Source organism: Plodia interpunctella, chromosome 7, assembly GCF_027563975.2.
Source record: "Plodia interpunctella isolate USDA-ARS_2022_Savannah chromosome 7, ilPloInte3.2, whole genome shotgun sequence".
Classification (NCBI taxonomy): Eukaryota; Metazoa; Arthropoda; class Insecta; order Lepidoptera; family Pyralidae; genus Plodia; species Plodia interpunctella.
Window position 1 is genome coordinate 3,621,487 of NC_071300.1, and position 18,658 is coordinate 3,640,144.

Here is an 18,658-nt window from a genome sequence, read left to right on the forward strand (position 1 = left end):
CAGCAGATTTGTTGATAGTCATGTTGGATATTATTTAGACAAAAGCGATCAGACTAATCTCAGTTCCTAACGGTGTCCGTTAGGAACTGAGATTAGATTAGAGGGTAGATTAGTAGATTTTGTAAGATTTCTTAAGTTTACAGTACATTTTTTTCTTCTAGAATATGTAGAATATGTTAAAATGTGGGTGTGTTTGTAAAACACTATGAAAAAGTTCAGTTATCTAGCTAGTCATGCGAGCATACCCCACATAAGTAATGTATGTATTTGACGACCTCGGTGGCGCAGTGGTAAAGTTCTTGCCACTGAACCGAGAGGTCCCGGGTTCGATCCCCGTTCGGGTCAAGATGGAAAATGATCTTTTTCTGAATGGTCCGGGTCTTGGATATTCATCTATATATGTATTTGTTATAAAATATAGTATCGTTGAGTTAGTATCCCATAACACAAGTCTCGAACTTACTTTGGGGCTAGCTCAGTCTGTGTGATTTGTCCTAATATATTTATTTCTTTTTTTCTATTTATATCTGTGTCCAACCAAAGGGCAGGAAACTATTTAGCGATTAGCTAGATGTTAGAATTTTCTAATTACAAAGAAAATTACTATTACTCTCTGTAAATTACGGACTACTCTTAGTAAATTATACTTAGTTAATTGGAAAAAAAAACTTAACTGAGTATAATTCAATTCAACTATAGTCATGAAAGCGGCTATCAATAATATCAATAATTCCAAAATTACCACGGGGTAGAACTACTTTCGAGTTTATTATTTTTCTTCCCAATGGTGGACTTCTCCATAGCTGGTCCCAATAATTGATAAATCAATACAGTTTCACAATAATGTAGGTACGATGCTAATGAACTGCAACAAAGTTACATTGTTTACAAATATAAACTTGAATTATACTGAAATAATATCTCACATTTGTACTTATTAGTCATTATGTAAATTACAATTAAAAGTAATGCACGGTTTCAAAATAAGACAAAAAAAAATTAAAAAAGTTATATTTGAAGTATCAAAACTTTGCGTCCTCCAATGACAAAAAATATCCGAATTAGGTAGTACTTTTTGTGCCACTAGTTGAAAGCTGATATTGAGAATGTGGTGTAATATTAATATGTGTAATGAAATTATCTTAATGTACTTGATGTTCGGTGACTTGCAGAATTCACTGAAAATTCTTGGTAAGTAGTATTACTTGGTTCGCCGTATGCTCGCTCAGTGCTATAATTTCTACAGATTTGGACATTATTAAACAGAACGTACCTTGGGCAGGTATGTACCAAATCCTCGTAACATTACGTACCCGTAATGACCACTTATTTAATGTACTTACAGCCATCTCATGAAAAAAATAAACTAAGCTTTTTAATTTCGCGCAGCTTATCCAACAAATTTAGGGGTAAACATTTATGTTAATGTAATTATATAAGATAAATAAACTTTAGAAAAAAATATAACTTGTGTAGTAATATGATTTATTATCTAACTATTATAATTGATAACCATAAGCCTGAAATATTATAAAAATGTTATTACAAAAAGAAGCATGGAATATAATTTAATTGCAAAATATAGTTTGACAGATATTAGAAACAACGATATATACTATTATAAAAGTATTTACAACATAAAGTACTATAAGTTAAAATTAAAAATTTAAATAATAAATACTAAATTACTTACTAAATTAATTACTTGTTTATTTTTTTACTTATAATAATAGTGACCAATGCTAATGAATTCGTGAAAAGGGACAAAAGGGTGGAGTTATATATGCGATGTACCTACAAAACTTTTTAAGTGATCTATTTATTTTTGAACACTATAACTGAACAAAACTATATGATTGATGCTCGATATTTTATTACCACGCACGTTGTAAATTATGCAATTAGCCATGATACTCGTGTAGTCGCAAAAGGTCAAAAAGAGGGCAGAAGAGATATACGTGCTAATATTGCTGACACGTGTGGATAAGTTTGAAAACATGACTCGCATCCGCCATCCTCATTTCTAATTAAATATCTGTGATTTATCCAAAATGCGTTTAAATCCTAGCTTTGATACGCAATAGCTTTTCAATAACGGAATAATTATTTGGTATCGCATTTAATATTTTTTAAATAAGACTTAAATTTCTTATTTGTCATATATATATATTTCACTAATGTGTTTGGGATTACTTGACACAAGACGCGTAATAAAGGTAGTCGAAAAAATCATGTCAGATGCCTTCAGGCGACTTGAATGAGTGTTAGCAATTAGCACTCTCGAAAAGAAAGTAAATAGGATATATGTGGTCAGAAAACCTAGATTAAGTATAGTATTTACGTGAAAATTCGTTGCTATCCTTACTTTTACGTTTATAATATTAGACAGTTAATTAGTTTGAAGTAAAAAAAAAAACAGAAATACGTGCCTACCTAAGATAGTGTGTTTTCTAATAGGAAACTTTAGTTATTTTGTTTGACGAATAAGTTATCTGTTATCGCTTATATGATAATGTGTAGATCTTGAATTCCTGATCATCGCTCAATATGTAACATTGTAACTAGGACAGATAATATTAATGTGTAAATGCGATTGAGGAAGAACCATTGACACAACAATGTGTGAATGAAGCTTGGATCTTATCACTTATCTATTCAGTTTCACTTGTTATACAGCAGCGGAAATAAACTTTAAGGTATATATTATGCAAATAGTCAGGTATTATTTAAATCTTATAGGTAGTTCTTGTTTTTAATACAGAATTATTCAATTTTTCTTACCTAATTTATGGTAACTAATTGAGAAGTCATTTTTAGATTTATAGAAGAGAAAATATCCTTGAAAGAACATTGGTACTAATTTTTTATTTTCTTGGAAATATTGTAATTATAATCCAATATGCCATGCCATGAAACTACAGTACACGTTGCTTCCTTTTGACGTGAAAGAAGGTAAGACAAATAAACATATTTTAAAATATCAGTATACTTCATCCTTCCATTCTAAAATACGTAAATATACCTAAAATAAGTATACCTAAATACGTGAATATTTTTAAAGATATATAAAACCAAATCAGTTGCATATTAAGGTAGGTAGGGACGTATTCGCACCATTTTCTTAGAATCATTGTGATGTCATGAATGTTATCATGGGGACATATATTACGTTTTGCTAAGATAAGATAATTATTGAATATAAATCGCAGTTGTCCATAAGGATTTTATCCAAATATAGGTACTGTATAGAAGATCTTTTTGAACATACTTTATTTATGTTCCTTTATAAACTATTTGTAAATTTTTCCAAACAAGTGTTCCTAAATGAAAGAGTTTTCCTGTTCCTTCTAGTGGCATCATCGTTATATACAGCACAGCCGAAACTACTGGGCGTAAAAAGCTGAAATTTGGTGTGTAGGGGAGCACTAAGAAGGATATTTCTGAAATTCCCACGGGAAACGGATTTTTACTCACATACGAAGTTGTGGGCGGTTAGATAAAAATAAACAATTATATCTGTGTCTTAGGTTGCTTGGAAGACGATAGGGGAGACTTTTTCCTAGCGGTGGAACAATAAAGATTTTAAAAAAATTATAGAAAGTAAAAGAAGTCTTCATTGAAAAATCAATGAATAAAATTTATTGCAACTACCCATAATAACAATGTTTTCCTGGCACGTTTTAGGATTTCTCCATAACTCATACAACAAATATGCCATATCCAACAGTTCTTTTATTTACGTAGTTAAATGTAACATGACGTGTTTGATATGGTATGGCAAAATGATGGGGATTTTAAAATATTCTTTACATAAACTATTTCTACATATACACATATATTATATTTTATACCTACATCACTTATCTGAAAAACATGAATTATAAAGTACAATAAATTAAATTAATATCCAATCACGGCAAACGGAATCAAACTAATCTGCAGATAGCATTAGATCGCCGTCGTAGATAATTTGTAAACATTCATATGTTATGAGCAATAGCATGGCCATTTGTTATGAGCTAGTCGACCCGTGCCAAGACAATCAACAAAGCTGTTTGTTTCAGAGAAGAAATGCCATATTACGCTGTTTCTGAACAGGGCTATTGAACTTCCAGTTAAATCCCTGAACCAGTTATGTGTGTACGCCATCATGTTTTTGGATTGTGAAAATTGTGTTTCGGAAAATGTGTAGAAAAAGTATTTTTTTCGTGTGCTGGATATTGTTGCATGGTTTTGTGCAGGTATTTCATTAGTGATACATTTATATATATTTTTTCTGTTTTTTATTCTTACTAATTTTCGATGCAAAGATTTGTATTTTCAAGTTTTGCTATCAAATAACACGCAGAAACACGAAAACTATCAAATACAACGCAGAATGTAATGATTGCAAAGATAACGAATTCCAAAAGTAGTTTAACAGAATAAAGCTTATAAATAAAGGTATAGTTTAATTATAAGTGAAGATATTTACTATAACATAAATATACAGGTAGTATTTGTGGTGGATGTTTGACAAATTGAAAAAAAAAAGATGTCATACCTACCTACATCTCGAAAATTATCATTTTATCAAACATTCATGATGAGTAATGAGTACGTCGATATTTTTAACTCGACAAAAAGCATATATATAGGTATCCATTTAGATCTGCTAAAATGTAACGATTTCAATCGACATAATTACATATATAAATGTGATTATAGTGATAATGCTACTTATATAATTATTTAATTGTCCGCTATTCGCTTCTGCATGTAGCAACGGAAATAAGATACTTTCGAGTAATGCTATTGTCAAATATAGTTTTTCTTAGAAACACGTACAATCTTTTTAGATACTGTTTGTACCTATATAATATCTTTAAAACTACGGGTTTTTTAAATAGATAGATTGATTCAAGAAAAAGGTTTAGATGTATTGTTAATTTATTACGGTTTTACCCGAGCAAAGCGGGGACAGGCCGCTAGTTATATATAAAACTTATTCATTACAAATACAAAAATACACATATTTTCTTTTTTGATATTAGTATGGATGAGTGTATGCGCCCACCAATTTAAGTTTATCAACTTTTGAAGTATTCACATTCTAACTTGAAACGGAACCCTTAGTGCGTCATTCTCTGACTCGCACTTGACTGGTAATTTTTATTTTATTTAATTACGCGATTTACTTTATATTTGTAAATAAATCGGTACATGATGACATAAATTCGTTTCATAAAATAGTGATAGACAATAGATATTTATATATTCTTTATATCACCATTTACGGACGAATAAAATAGTCATATTGAAATGTCATACTATAAATTCTATTTTTTATTTTTTACACAGGCAAACAACCCCTCTTCGTAGAACGTGCTACGAGCGTAGTTTACATAATATAGGGTTCGTAGCACTTTGTTCTACGCTGTAGCATTCACGTAGACTCGTAGCAATAATTTCAGTGCCCATCTACGGTATGTATGGTTTGGTTTGGTATACAAACCATAGAAATGGTCGTACGTAAAATATTTTTGCGACACCATAATTACTGTTTACTTCTCTCTTATAATTTATTAAAAAATCATATATATTATTAAAAAATATATAGCTATGTGAATAAACCACGTGAAAATTTCGGGCGAAAAAGTAATGTGGCCTTTCCGTTTTATACAGCCCACGAACCTACCTTATAAAACTTTGTCTTAAGTAGAATTTGCGGGATTTCGAAACAAACATCCAAACCTTCGCATTATAAAATACAACGAGTAACAATTGTACCGATGGTTTTATATTGGATATTCAGACGCATTTTTTTAAACCGTAAACGTTTTTTAACCGTTAAAGTAAATGTTTTTTACCTACGTAATCACTTACTTTGGCGAATGGTTTCAGGCAGACATTTTCTACGCCGACGGCTCCAGTCCCATCAAAGAAGCTCTAGAAGTCTGGCATTCGAGGGTCCCCAGGGTCGCCGCCCGGAGAGCCAACGACCCCGACTGTGAAAGGCCAGAAATTTACATTTGTGAGGTAGACCTAGTTAATATTATGTTATGTAATATGTTCTACAACCATATCGAGAGCATTTCAAAATATGTATAGAAAATTATTCAATATGTATAGAGTATCCTAAGGTCCAGCTCCGCTTGCTATAGCACAGAAAAAACATTGTGGTTAGGACAATGAAAACTTGGATGCCTCATCATCATGGAACTAGGGTATTATTACTGCTTTATCATAATCTTATAAAGTGAATTCCTATATCAATTACTTCTATACAGGTTGGTGTGGGAGCAAAAGAGAAACATAGAATGTGCCAGCTGCTTCTCCTCTCGCGCATATTGTAAAAGTCAATCATATGGAAGGGTTATAAACTGGAGATTATTCATTTAGGCGGTAGGCTGGCAACCTAATAAGTCTGCTATACAGCTAACGAGTTGCGCAATTCATGGCTCTATTTACCCTGTAACGGATAAAGACGTAACACTGTACATATCCTGCACATATTGAAGGCTGTTCTAAAATCTCATATGTTGTACAGGAGCCTCCAAACATCGTGTCCCCGATCAACCGCGACACGTGCAACTACCGCAATGTGAACTACCAGCAGCAGATTTACCGCTGGGTGGCGGGGTGGGGCTGCCTCATCTACACCCCCGACTTCTTGTACCTCGGGGGCTTCAACCCCCTCAATATGAGCACCAGCTGCATCTATGGGTCTTCCTATGCTCCTTGTCTTGAAATTGTAAGATTTTAATTACGAAGTACTTAGGTGGTTTTGGCTTCTAGGGAGTGGTTTGATTTGCAAACTGTAAGGGAGATGTTGATAGTAGGCGTTGGATAAAGTAAAAAAATAGCATTCGTTAGCAACAGTCTACTCAAATGTAGTCTCTCCTACCATCGACAAGATTAAAGCTAACAAATTAGACTAGCAACGATTAATTCTTAATTTATGTTTGCTTACTGTTACTTTCGGCCACTGATGAAACTGCCACTGAACACGATGAACACTTTTCGGAAAAAAGAACTTAAACTGCACGCTAAGAAGATACAAATTATTTCCTATACAAACGCACCTAATACCAAAACGATATGCATAGCGTGAATATTTCAACACATGTATTAACTTAAAATTTATTTTGCAGGCAAAAGAAGACGGGTCCTGCGGTTGCTACCCCTTCGACCCAAGCTTCAGTGAAGTGGTCTCCGTCATCCAAAGCGCTCTGCTCCCGTCCGCCCACGGCCGCTGGGAGCGCTGCTTCGAGTCTGCCAAGGACTGCTGTCTGGAGCACATGATCGACGGCGCCACAGCGAGTAAGGTTCTCATGCAATAACAGAGTATTAGATTTACTTGTTCGCTACGGTAAAATTCGCAATAAGTATGTATTTTTAACAAATTTTCTCACATTACTTGGGAATCAGTTTATAAATGACGTCTGTGGGTAGGCTGACGATGTTTAGGTATTATTCTGACAATATATACCTATTTCTCTAATAAATGTTTGGTTGAAACATAGTCTTCATAACCCTGGCTTCAAGTTCACAGACCTTTGATAATGCGCGATGGCTTTTACCTATTAACCCAAAATATTTCAGTACTCAGTTTCAGTACGAGTATAGAGCGCTTTATCTTACAAATAAAACAATCATAATTTCTGAACCAGACAATTTATTATTAATCTTCGTTTTAGATTACACAGGCTGCGGCACAACATTTGACGGCTGGACCTGTTGGCACAGAACACCACCAGATTCGACGGCTTCTGAAGTGTGTGCGGAGTTCGCCTACTCCAATGTTGGACCTTCTTGCCATCGTAAGTCACCATCTGTTTCTCTCTCTTCCACTTGTCCACCCATTGTTCAGTTTCCATTCAGTCTTCTAGGTTTTTACCATCTTGTGCATTGTCATCGGCCCGTTTCTTATCTGCGGTCGGCGCAAAATATCTGCCTCTCCGTAATTTTATCCCCAACTGTAATACGACAGTCATCCCTAACATCACTATTATATTGTCTACTTTTATTATAGTATTAATGCTTGCTTGTCTCTTAACTGAATACATTATAAAATGTTTGTTGGGTGATGTATGCAATTAAGCTTATTTTTATTCTTATTCAATATACCTACATAAATCTCTTTTTGAGGGCTCTTTATTGTCCATTAGGTTAGTTACCTAACTATTGGTTACAAGTGAGCAATGTGAGCATCCTGTATATAGTTAACATACCAAATTGTAACTAGATATATACGGGATACTTACTCTTGTTATGAAATTGGTCAAAACGACGACTTTTCGAACTCCATATGGGAGCCGTTTTCAGAGCGAAGACGACTAGGTAGGTACCTAACTAGCTTTGCGCTAAAGATTTGAACTTGCTCAACAAAGACTGTACATCGCAGATATAATAAATTAACCACACAGCTGTATACGTATATGTGTATAATAATCATAAGCCTATGTTATATAATACATAGTTTCACAATATTGCGCAAGAATAAAAAAATATTAAGAGTAGGTATATGACCTTGATCATATTGGGTTCAACTGATATGGTGACCTGCGATTTCCAGTTTTTGTTTCAATTTGAGCAGAATCATTGAGTCACAATCGGTACTTTATTGGGGTTCATCTCATAATACATAATACCTGTCTTCAATAGATACACTTATAGCGATAACGGTAGGTTACAAAAATCAAAAGGGTTTAATGTAACCACAATACACGGCCTATCTTTAGGTAAGGTGATTCTGATTGATTTTTTATGCCCTGAAATACTAGGTCTGAGACCCACGCATCAATAACCTAGCCTGAGAGTAGTATTGTAGGATTTATATAGGTATGTGGATACAGTACAGTCATACATAACATACCATCTTTTCCCGAAGCCATGGACATTTTTCACAACTAGGTACTAGTGTGTCTTTTCAACCACTGTGTCATGTTTTCCGTTACAGTTGTGGGAGCCGTAAATTTTAGTAGGTACCTACCTATACATACGTACTACGTGTTGACGTAACTAGCTGGACTGACGTAAAATTGTTTATCCGCACCTGCATTAATGTATTTGTTTCTGATATGCAAGTACCTGTATTACTATTGTATAATTTATTACTAAACGTATATAGCGTTATAATATGATTTACATACACAGAACAGTATGCGATGCTATCATCGTCTCCATTATAACCACAACAAATCATTAAATTGATATCTCTATTGCCAACTAACTCACCTATAAACAAGCTATAGTACTTAATAATAAAAATAAGAAATCACCTTGACTTGTTTATTTTTATTTAAACTAAGATAAGAGCGAAAGTTTAGTTTAACACATGGAAGATTTTGTATAATTCATGTTTTTCTTCTCAATATTTTTCTTATATACCTAGGTGATAGTGAGAACATTTATCGCTAAGTGTTGATGTTCCTGTGCGTATTGCAAACGCACAGGAACACTTAGCGATAAAAGCAACACCTCGATTTATCGATTACATAAGGTTATAACGAAGGTTCACGATCGGAATGGACGAACATGGTTATGTTTCTTTAAAGAAAAGTGGTTTATGTAAAAATAAATTTATCACAATTTAGGCTGTAACATAATCATCCAATTCGAACTTTTTTATATTGGACAGTTTTTTCGAAACAAACCTGAGGTAGCTACTTATAAGTCTAATTCTTATTATTTAATAGCCATTTATGTCCCAATATTAGGAAAGGCCTCTCTCTCTTTACTAGACAAAAACTTAAAACTAGAAAATGTTTGGGAAACCCTAATTTAAGGACGGATCATAATTAGCTGGTCAGAACTCTTAATCAATCACTGCGGGTGTAGATAGATATATGTACTCTTTATTGCATCATTCCTATGCCATATTTATTATAAAGAGAAAAGATATGTATTATTGTTTGTAATGAATAAACTCAAAAACTACCGTCTCGATTAGGTGAAATTTGGCACAGTGATAGACGAAACTTTCAGTAGTAACATATGGGGTACCTTTTTATTATGGTTTGGCTCGAAACCGGTGCGGCCGCTAATTGAACCATAAATGAGCGATCATAATTGAGATGTAGATGCAGCTGACAAAAAAATGATTGTTCCAGATTTCAGTAGCAAACAGTGTAACGCGAATGGCGTGTGGGAGTTGCAAACCGACTACAGCAGCTGCAGTATATCCCCAAGACTACTCCGGCGGTATCGATATCACATCGCCATGCTGTCTTACTCAATCATGAGTTGTGTGCCGGCTGTGTTAATCTTCTTCTTCTATAAGAGATTGAGGATTACGAGAGTGGCGCTGCATAGGAATCTACTGATCGCTGTTATGTTGAGGAACGCTTTGGTCATCGTTAGTCGAAGCCTGGTGAGTTTGTTTATTTGGAGTGGTACCAATTCGGCATCTAATATGCCAGCTACACACTGTCGCCGAATTAGGACACATGCCGCGAGGCTAATGTGTGAATATTGCGTAGTTAGTATATTATTTAGTAGCCATTATTTTCCACAATGAAAAGCGAGCAATGTTTCCTTAATCCGCCAAAGTTTGGCAAACTGTTTAGCGATAACGAGTTGGCATTCAATAATCAATAGTAGTAGTTTGGTATGGTCAGAAAGAATAAACAAATAATATTAATTTTATTGATCACCTATTTCATAACACTTAGATACCTAACTGAGTATAAGTAATAAAGTAACTAAGTCACAGTTAGACAGGCCCCAAGCTCAACGATCCACACTCGAACTAGGAACCGAGCTTGTATCTCGGTTGACTTTGGTATTGTGAATGACCAGTAAGTACAAGACATTGATGAAAATAATGTAAAAAAGAGCAAAATTAATTCAATGACTCACAAACTGTTTTTTGGAAAAAAAATCTAGCCAGTGTCATCTTTGCTGCGGTTGAAGCGAAAGGCGTAAAATTGACAATATAATAGTATACCTTTGTTTTATTTTGGAATCTAAATAAGACCACCTTCAGAAAAAAATCAGTAAATCAGAGCACATCCATCCGTCAAATGTTACAGTTTTGAAGTCACAGTGTTTGCGAGCTACAATATTCCCAGCTCAGGCACATGTGGGGCATTCACATTAGACTAGGAAAATCAATAGCTTCCACGAAAAAGGGATATTTCTGTACCCGCTGCGTAGCTTGCTCACGGGCGCTAAGCTGATGTATAATGTGACCTAGTTTTAAAATTGTACCTATGTATTTGTATTGTGATTTACCTAGTTTCTGTGTACGTAATTTGGTAGGCTTAAACTTCCCATATTGCCGAAGGGATTTTCACTGTTGGATGGGACTTTTCCTAAAAAATATATGTATTTTTGATTTACGATTATTATTATTTAAATAATACAACTTTTATATATACGTTGATTATCATGATATGGCTGTGATTTTACAACTCACCCTCAGCTCTGCGCCCGATAAAATAGAAAACAAGCAAGTAATAAATACAATTACCAAAGAAAGACGATTCCAAAATTGTTAAATTTCGAAAAAAAAAGCAACTATCGGGAGCGGAATTGTCAGGGTCCCTTAGGCCCCTAACGTGCAGTCAAGTTAATTGCAAAGTCGCCGTTGTTACCGCGCCATAGTGTCAACAGCACATCACACTTACCAGTCTCTAGTAGTTATCAAATAAAATTCCAGATCTACATAGATGAGTTAACCAACTCCGGCGACACGGTGATGTCGACCAACAGCTACTGGTGCCGTGGTGTCAGCGTGGCGGAGCGCGTGGCGGCCAACGCTGTGTTTGTTTGCATGTTGGTCGAAGGAGTTTATATGCATAGGCTCATTGTTGCTGTCTTCAAAAAGAAGCTCAATTTGACATGGCTGTATTCTTTTGGAGCCGGTAAGATGTTTGTTTTTCATAACCTAGGTCTTGGATCATGACCTATATAGTCCCGTTTTGTAGTAATGCTATGTTCGTTTGTATGTTGGTCACCCTAATATACTAGCTCAAAAACGATGCATAAAATGACATTTCATATTAAATGTTTGGAACTGGTATTCTTGAACCTTAGACGAAGGGGAACGAATGCATAAGACGTCTCTCTAAAGATTACCTCACAAAACTTAGAAATAAACAAAACAATAGCAATCTAGTGCCAGGAACGCCTCGATCTCTAACTAATGACGACTTTACCATTTTATTAACAGTAATCGCCATCGTACCTGTAATAGCATGGTCAGTAGTGATGGGCGTATACGACAACCACTCGTGCTGGCTGGTGTACACGACCGGGTACGCGCAGTGGATCGTGGACACGCCCCGGATCGCCATATTGCTGGTTAATACCGGGCTCTTCCTCAACGTCATGAGGGTTCTGTTGACCAAGATCAGAAATAGCGAGAATGCCAATCAATTGTGAGTTACTTTTCTATAGTAGTTTAGTTATTTAGGTAAATTATATTGCTAGGAATTTTGTAGGAAATTCGTGAACATCCTAGATGCTTGATGGTAAATAGAAGATAACAAAAGTAATTAAGTAGCTAATATGGATGAAACCGACCGAGCAAAACTTTTTCAGACGTTATAGTTTTATGGGAACAGGATTTCTTTCATTCAGGTTGTTGTAGGCCCTACAAAATGGATTTAATAAAGATCCCCAAGGGAACCAAGGAGACTAACAAGTCTACAACAGTCTGTCTATTAACAGATAAAATATGAGTGGTTTCATAAGCATTTATGAATACTGTTGGTTGTTTTTTTACCTAATAGCAAATCATGAGCCGGTAAGAAAAATAAGAAAGAATACATTTTAAAAGCCATTATATGTACCTATATCGCATATAAATTTTAAATCGTGACACATTATTTACTAGAAAAAATATTTTTTTTCTTTTCAAACATAGGATTTCAAATTTATGGCAGGATGTTACGGTAAAGGTACACGTAAATTATTAAGATTTATAGCAGTGATAATAAAAATTAAGGTCGTACAACTAATTAAGTGGGTCACTAACATGTTTTTGTTATCAATAGTTCAATTAAAACAAGTGTATAATTAAATATATTTATAAATGTTTCAAAAGACAGTTTCTCGTAATATCTTAAACTTCCATGATGTTGAAGCTTGTAAAATAATTGAATACAAAAAAAGCAGCTAAGATCTTAATTTTTACCTTAATTAACTATACCTAATTGGTCGGTTTATTATGAGAGGGCTCTCATAATAATCCAACCGATTATAGTTAATTGAACTCAGTCTAATGTTTTATATATTTTATGTTTTCTTGTCACAATACATACATACTTTTTGTTTTTTGAAAGCCGATGTACCTATTCAATGTATTGAGCATACGAAAATGTTAAGTTTTCAAAAATTATTCTTTATACACGTACAGAAAACGCAATTTTCAGAAACACAACCAAAGCAACCTTATTCCTAATGCCAATATTCGGGGTGCAGTTCCTGCTGACTGTATTTAGACCGAACACTACAAATTGTGTCGGGGAACAGGCGTATTACTACGTGGCTTACACCGTCGAGGGTTTGCAGGGCTTTATTGTGGCTATGCTGTATTGCTATGTCAATAAAGAGGTGATTTTTCACTTTAGTACTCTCATCGAACTAAATTATATTTTATTAATTGAAAATAATAATTATATATTATTATAATTCAGGTTTTCAATTGTTATTCCAGATTTTGTTCTACCCATGTACCAAATTTCATCGAAATATCTCTAGGATCTTACGCGAAAGACAATTAGATATATATTTAAACATTCTAAAAAATCTTTCATTTAGCAGGATTTATAATTCCTCACCATTAAAAATAACGACTTTTCAGGTTCATGCGCTTATAAAAGCTACTTACAGGAAGACAGAATCATATGTTTCCCGAGCAAGAAGAGACTCCACAGCACCAAGAATGAGTAGCCATGTAGACAGACGATTGACTTACAGTACAGGGCTGCAATCACAAGAAAATCCAAAACCAGAATACGCTACCATCAGACCTAGTTTACACGTCGCGGAGATCGTATCGATACAAGCGAGCGAACGTTTAGCTGAAATTCTCGAACCAGTCTACGAAAGTATCGAAACTGGTGTAAATAATGACGGGTATGAGTACGGAGAATTTTGTGCTCCAAAAAGAGAACATCGCATGCCTTTCGTACTGGACGGATCAAATTGGATCAATTGCGTTTCCTCACCTAATAGCAGCGTTTATAACAATTCTTTGAATGATTATGAAATAACACATCCAGAAAAGAAATTAGTAACTTTCGCGAGAAGTCAAGATTTACGAGACAGAAAACCAGGTCTCGAAAGTACAATGGAAACTCTACCAGAAGTCAGTCCTTCTATGTTTAATGATTACAAAGATGTAGCAAATGTAGAATCAAGTCCAAAAGTCGATCATGACTTGGGAAATAGTGACGTGGACATTGATATTCCAGATGATATTCAGTACATTAGCAATGATGACGAAAACATGATCGACGAAATAATGCAATATATTGTTAATAAAGAAAACACCGACATTCAGTTGAACCCTGACCTTCTATGTCCTAACAGAGGCAAAGATGATACAATAGTTTTTGTTGATAAGTAGATGTAGATATATTTAACCCTTAACGTTATATTGCCATTTGTATCACCACAAAATATAAAATGATAAGTCGAAATAATTCTAAATTGTGTGGATAAACAGTTTTATATTTTTATATTTTATATTCAAATAAATTGTGTTTTAAACGATGTATCTATAAATTTATTCAACCTTGTACGATTTTGGCAGGATCGAATTTGTAAGCTTTTGTACATTCGATAAAGCTTATTTACCAAAGCGCTAATAGTTTGCGCAACACAGCGCATGAAACCGTGGTACTTTCGGCACACCCAAACCAAACATTAATCGATCTGTCGGTCAAGATCTAGATCCTTTCGAAGGGGGGTTACAAAAGTGAGCGGCTTTGCAAGACCCCGCGCAGTTGTTCATTGAATCTTTTAACAGTCATACAGTTACTTTATGTAATTAGAAAAATGATGTTTAAATTTTTATTAGCGTCAGTTCTGTGTTGGGGAGTAAATAGTTTCCCAGATGGTGCACCGGTGGATACTTGTGTGAAAAATCGCGCGAATCAGCCCAATCACGGACAACATAGATCGCAATCACTGGCTACACTGCCCTACAGGGTTCTAGCTTCCTCGTCTACCTATGGACCACATTCAACTATCACAGGTATGCAGGGGTAGCTATATTCTTAAGAACATTTATTGAAGGCTATTTTTAATGCGATTGTGAGTCTTTTTCTTGCTACATTTTAAGGATGAGCATGGAACTGCACTATTGCTAGTAGTGCATACATTGTAAGTTTGCTACTAGACACAAATGGTAATTCACAAATGAGTAGATGTTACCTAAATATTATTATTAACACTGAGACTTCACCTATAGCACCGCACGCCGGCTTCATGTTTTCTTCAATTTCATGTGTCGAATAGGTATTTTGTTAAGTGTGAAACATTGTGTGTAAAATTATTCTATTCTATAATATCACGATTTCCAACCTAAGTTAGCATCCGCTAGCACAGTAGAGCCGCTTTTAATAACAACATAACTCGAATAGTCTTGCAGATAAATAAAACAAAAAAGACAAATTAACGATGTCCTGGTTACTGTGGACATCAGTAAATAGTTTATTTTCCTTTCATTCTTCTATGGACTATAAATATTAGTAAGCATTTTTTGGGTGCTGAGAGCACAATTTTCGATGAAAAAAAACAATATTTCATCAAAACCCTAAGTACGTTGAACGACTTGTGTCAAGTTATTACTCAATACCGAAATAGCAAACGCAATTAAAGTTTAATTCATCATTGTTAATGAACAATGATAAATATCTAAGTACTTAAAGCTACTTAACGGTTAAAGCAAATTTGATTACAACTTCTAATGTCGTATTGTAGGTCACACATGGCTTAACCGGTTTGCTATCGTATCGCACTCAACTTAAATGAGTGTACTCTATCTGTACATATCATAAATAATTTTGTCTAGACATCGTGGTTGATGACATAATATATTTAATTAGTATACTCGGTACATATTAATTTTATTTATACAAAATTTATATTTAATTAAGCCCAAATTTGCAACTATCATTACTGGAGCATAACATTAATTTTAAATTGAATTGAAAGTAAATAACTCGCTCCTAATATATATAAAAAATCTGCTTCAGCACCTCGCCAGAAATTATAATGATAACGTTGCAACCGCAAAACAATATAAAATTATGCATTCATACCAAGTTTACATATAATTCCTTATTACTTATCATTATATGTAATCAAGAAATATACTTTTGCCTGATGTAATTGGTCAGTTACTTAGCCAAATCCAACACCAGTCAAACACAATTTTAACGCTATCTGTTCGATATGTTACATACTTAGGCTATCAGAGAATTTATTAGCAATCAGTGAAACCTTAGTTTTATGCCGAGACAATGTCCAAATTAGCAAGAGACACTGAAATTTCAGTTACAATCGAAGGATCGGAGCCATTCAAAGGTTTCTTCCTCCAAGCGCGATCAGTGGAATCGGACGAGTGGCTGGGGTCGTGGGAAGAGGCGCCCAACACCACCATCCATCCGGAATGTTCTGCGGTGACGCACGCCGACCCCAGAGACAAGAACAGAGCCACCCTGGTGTGGCGAGCGCCCAACGCGCACGGCAGGATTTATTTCACGTAAGTTTTAAAAAATACATTTCCCAATCAGGGACTGCATACCGGTACAAAATATCTGGGACTCCCAATAGCTGGTACGTGCGTATATTTTTTTTTTCTTTTTTGTTGATCTATGAATTTACAAGCTTACAAGCGTTTCCCGTCCTTATTGGCTGGAAGTGGACGTTCGTATATCAAATTTTACAAGACTCCGCAGTTTCACTGAATCCTAAATATGAACGACGGCTCCAGTTACATCGGCGCGGCCTGTAATTCCAAAAGGCGGCCGTGAACTCAGTCGGCGTACCTTTGTCCAGTGCCAGTACCTTTCTTGCCCTTGTTACTACCAATCTAACTAGGTAGGTGGTTTCTCATGGCACCATAGTTTGGAAACCGATGTGCAGCGATTCAGTCGATTTAAAAGAAAAGTAGTGTATTAATAAATTTTAATCTAGTTTCCATTAATTGATGTAGTAATATTTCTTAAGAGTACCTACTCAATGAGCAACGTCGAGTTTGGTAGTAACGACGTCATAATAACTACCTACGTCGAAAACGTGAGTTAGTTTGATAAACGGGACATGAAATAGGCTTGATACGAAGCAATGTGTCCAAGATTTTCCCTAAAGAAAAAATGCCTCATCATTGTTTACCAATGATCCGCGCAAAATTGTCATAACAGATAATAGTCCACGTTGCTGACCCATGGTCATGCTCTGCTTGTGATTAAAGCCAGTAGGTAATTACTGAGTAATCGAAGTTTATCTTAAGGTCTATCTCACGCGTGGTTGCGCAACACATGTCCGAGGTGAAAGGAACTGGCTCAAGGAGCAGGGCAACGAACTTATCGTCAAATCTCCTACTTCGACTACCTATGCAATTCTAGAAAAATCATAGACAAATCACGATATATATATGGATTAATATGATATACTATCATATCAATACTTTTAATTTCATCGCACAAATCAGAACCGAGTCAAACTAGTAGTATTAGTTGCTATGAGATGTTATAAAACTCAACATTTAGCGAAAAACTACATTTTGGGATTACAATTTCTTTCCTGCTCCTTTTAACTTTTAAAAAGAGTAAACTAACAATCGTAACACAGGTCCTGTATTGTCTCTATTTGAGGGAATATTCTCCTAACAGGGTTTGCAAGTTACTTTAACCTAACATATGTGCAAATGAGCTATATAATCATGATCAATATACATTCGATATTGTAGCCTATTTTTTTTCAGGGGCACAGTGCTAAAGAACTATGGCACTTTCTGGGCGGACATCATAGCCGAAGCGCCACAAGACCCTGTGCAACTGCAGACACTGGGCTAAACTAGTTATCTATACTTTTTATATACTATACTTATTATATTTTATATTATTTTTTCTTTATTTATTATGTTGGGTACGTGTATGTAGCTATAGTCAATGTTTATTGTATAAGTAATATATCAATCGTAGTTATATATCTCCTTCTTCACTGTTAATATACACACACACACCGTTCGCACACTGATTCAGGTCCCATCTGAAAATCAGTATATCGCTCCTCTGGGTGATATGTGTAGTGAGATGGGCCTTTTTGTATGTCTGCAACACAGTACATTTGCTCAATAATTGTGCTATGTGGTGAATACTGTGTTTTATTTTGTGTTTTTAGTCTGGTTGTGTATTGTGTTGTTGTTTTACAAATGTTTTATCTATCTATCTATACAAGCGTTTAGTGGGTCAAGGCTATTTCTAATTATTGGTTCAAATGGGCCAAAATATTTTAAAATGTGATTATTAAAATATTTTAGAAAATAGTGTAAGCATATAATTTCTAGAATGAAAATAATACGCAGTAGAAAAATCCTGATGATATACTTAACTATTAAAATCAAACACCTCGTTTAAATATATTGTTACCTAGTTTATAAGTTCTATAATACTATGTTCTATAATAATATATTTCCCAAATATTTTTGTTTTAA

The 18,658-nt window shown here is 34.7% G+C and overlaps 2 protein-coding genes across 2 annotated transcripts; both read left to right on the forward strand.

Annotated features, from left to right (window-relative positions):
• The first annotated feature begins 3,994 nt into the window (after positions 1-3,994).
• LOC128671575 (calcitonin receptor-like protein 1) lies at positions 3,995-14,706 on the forward strand. The gene is made up of 10 exons (XM_053748181.1): positions 3,995-4,241; positions 5,884-6,018; positions 6,530-6,733; positions 7,134-7,302; positions 7,680-7,802; positions 10,095-10,354; positions 11,645-11,849; positions 12,158-12,365; positions 13,362-13,542; positions 13,793-14,706. Exons 1-10 carry the CDS (start codon positions 4,185-4,187, stop codon positions 14,558-14,560), a joined length of 2,310 nt encoding a protein of 769 aa, XP_053604156.1. The 5' UTR covers positions 3,995-4,184; the 3' UTR covers positions 14,561-14,706.
• A 140-nt stretch (positions 14,707-14,846) lies between these two features.
• LOC128671576 (uncharacterized protein) lies at positions 14,847-18,644 on the forward strand. Its single transcript, XM_053748182.2, has 3 exons — positions 14,847-15,190; positions 16,495-16,702; positions 17,927-18,644. The coding sequence occupies exons 1-3, from the start codon at positions 14,992-14,994 to the stop codon at positions 18,015-18,017; spliced, it is 498 nt and encodes a 165-aa protein (XP_053604157.1). The 5' UTR covers positions 14,847-14,991; the 3' UTR covers positions 18,018-18,644.
• Positions 18,645-18,658: the final 14 nt, after the last annotated feature.

Coding starts and splice junctions, on each gene's coding strand:
- LOC128671575 (XM_053748181.1), top strand. CDS start 4,185: ATGTGTAGAAAAAGTATTTTTTTCGTGTGCTGGATATTGTTGCATGGT. Junction 4,242..5,883: donor TGTTGCATGGTTTTGTGCAG/GTATTTCATTAG, acceptor GAATGGTTTCAG/GCAGACATTTTCTACGCCGA. Junction 6,019..6,529: donor CAGAAATTTACATTTGTGAG/GTAGACCTAGTT, acceptor TATGTTGTACAG/GAGCCTCCAAACATCGTGTC.
- LOC128671576 (XM_053748182.2), top strand. CDS start 14,992: ATGATGTTTAAATTTTTATTAGCGTCAGTTCTGTGTTGGGGAGTAAAT. Junction 15,191..16,494: donor ACCACATTCAACTATCACAG/GTATGCAGGGGT, acceptor CTGAAATTTCAG/TTACAATCGAAGGATCGGAG. Junction 16,703..17,926: donor CACGGCAGGATTTATTTCAC/GTAAGTTTTAAA, acceptor ATTTTTTTTCAG/GGGCACAGTGCTAAAGAACT.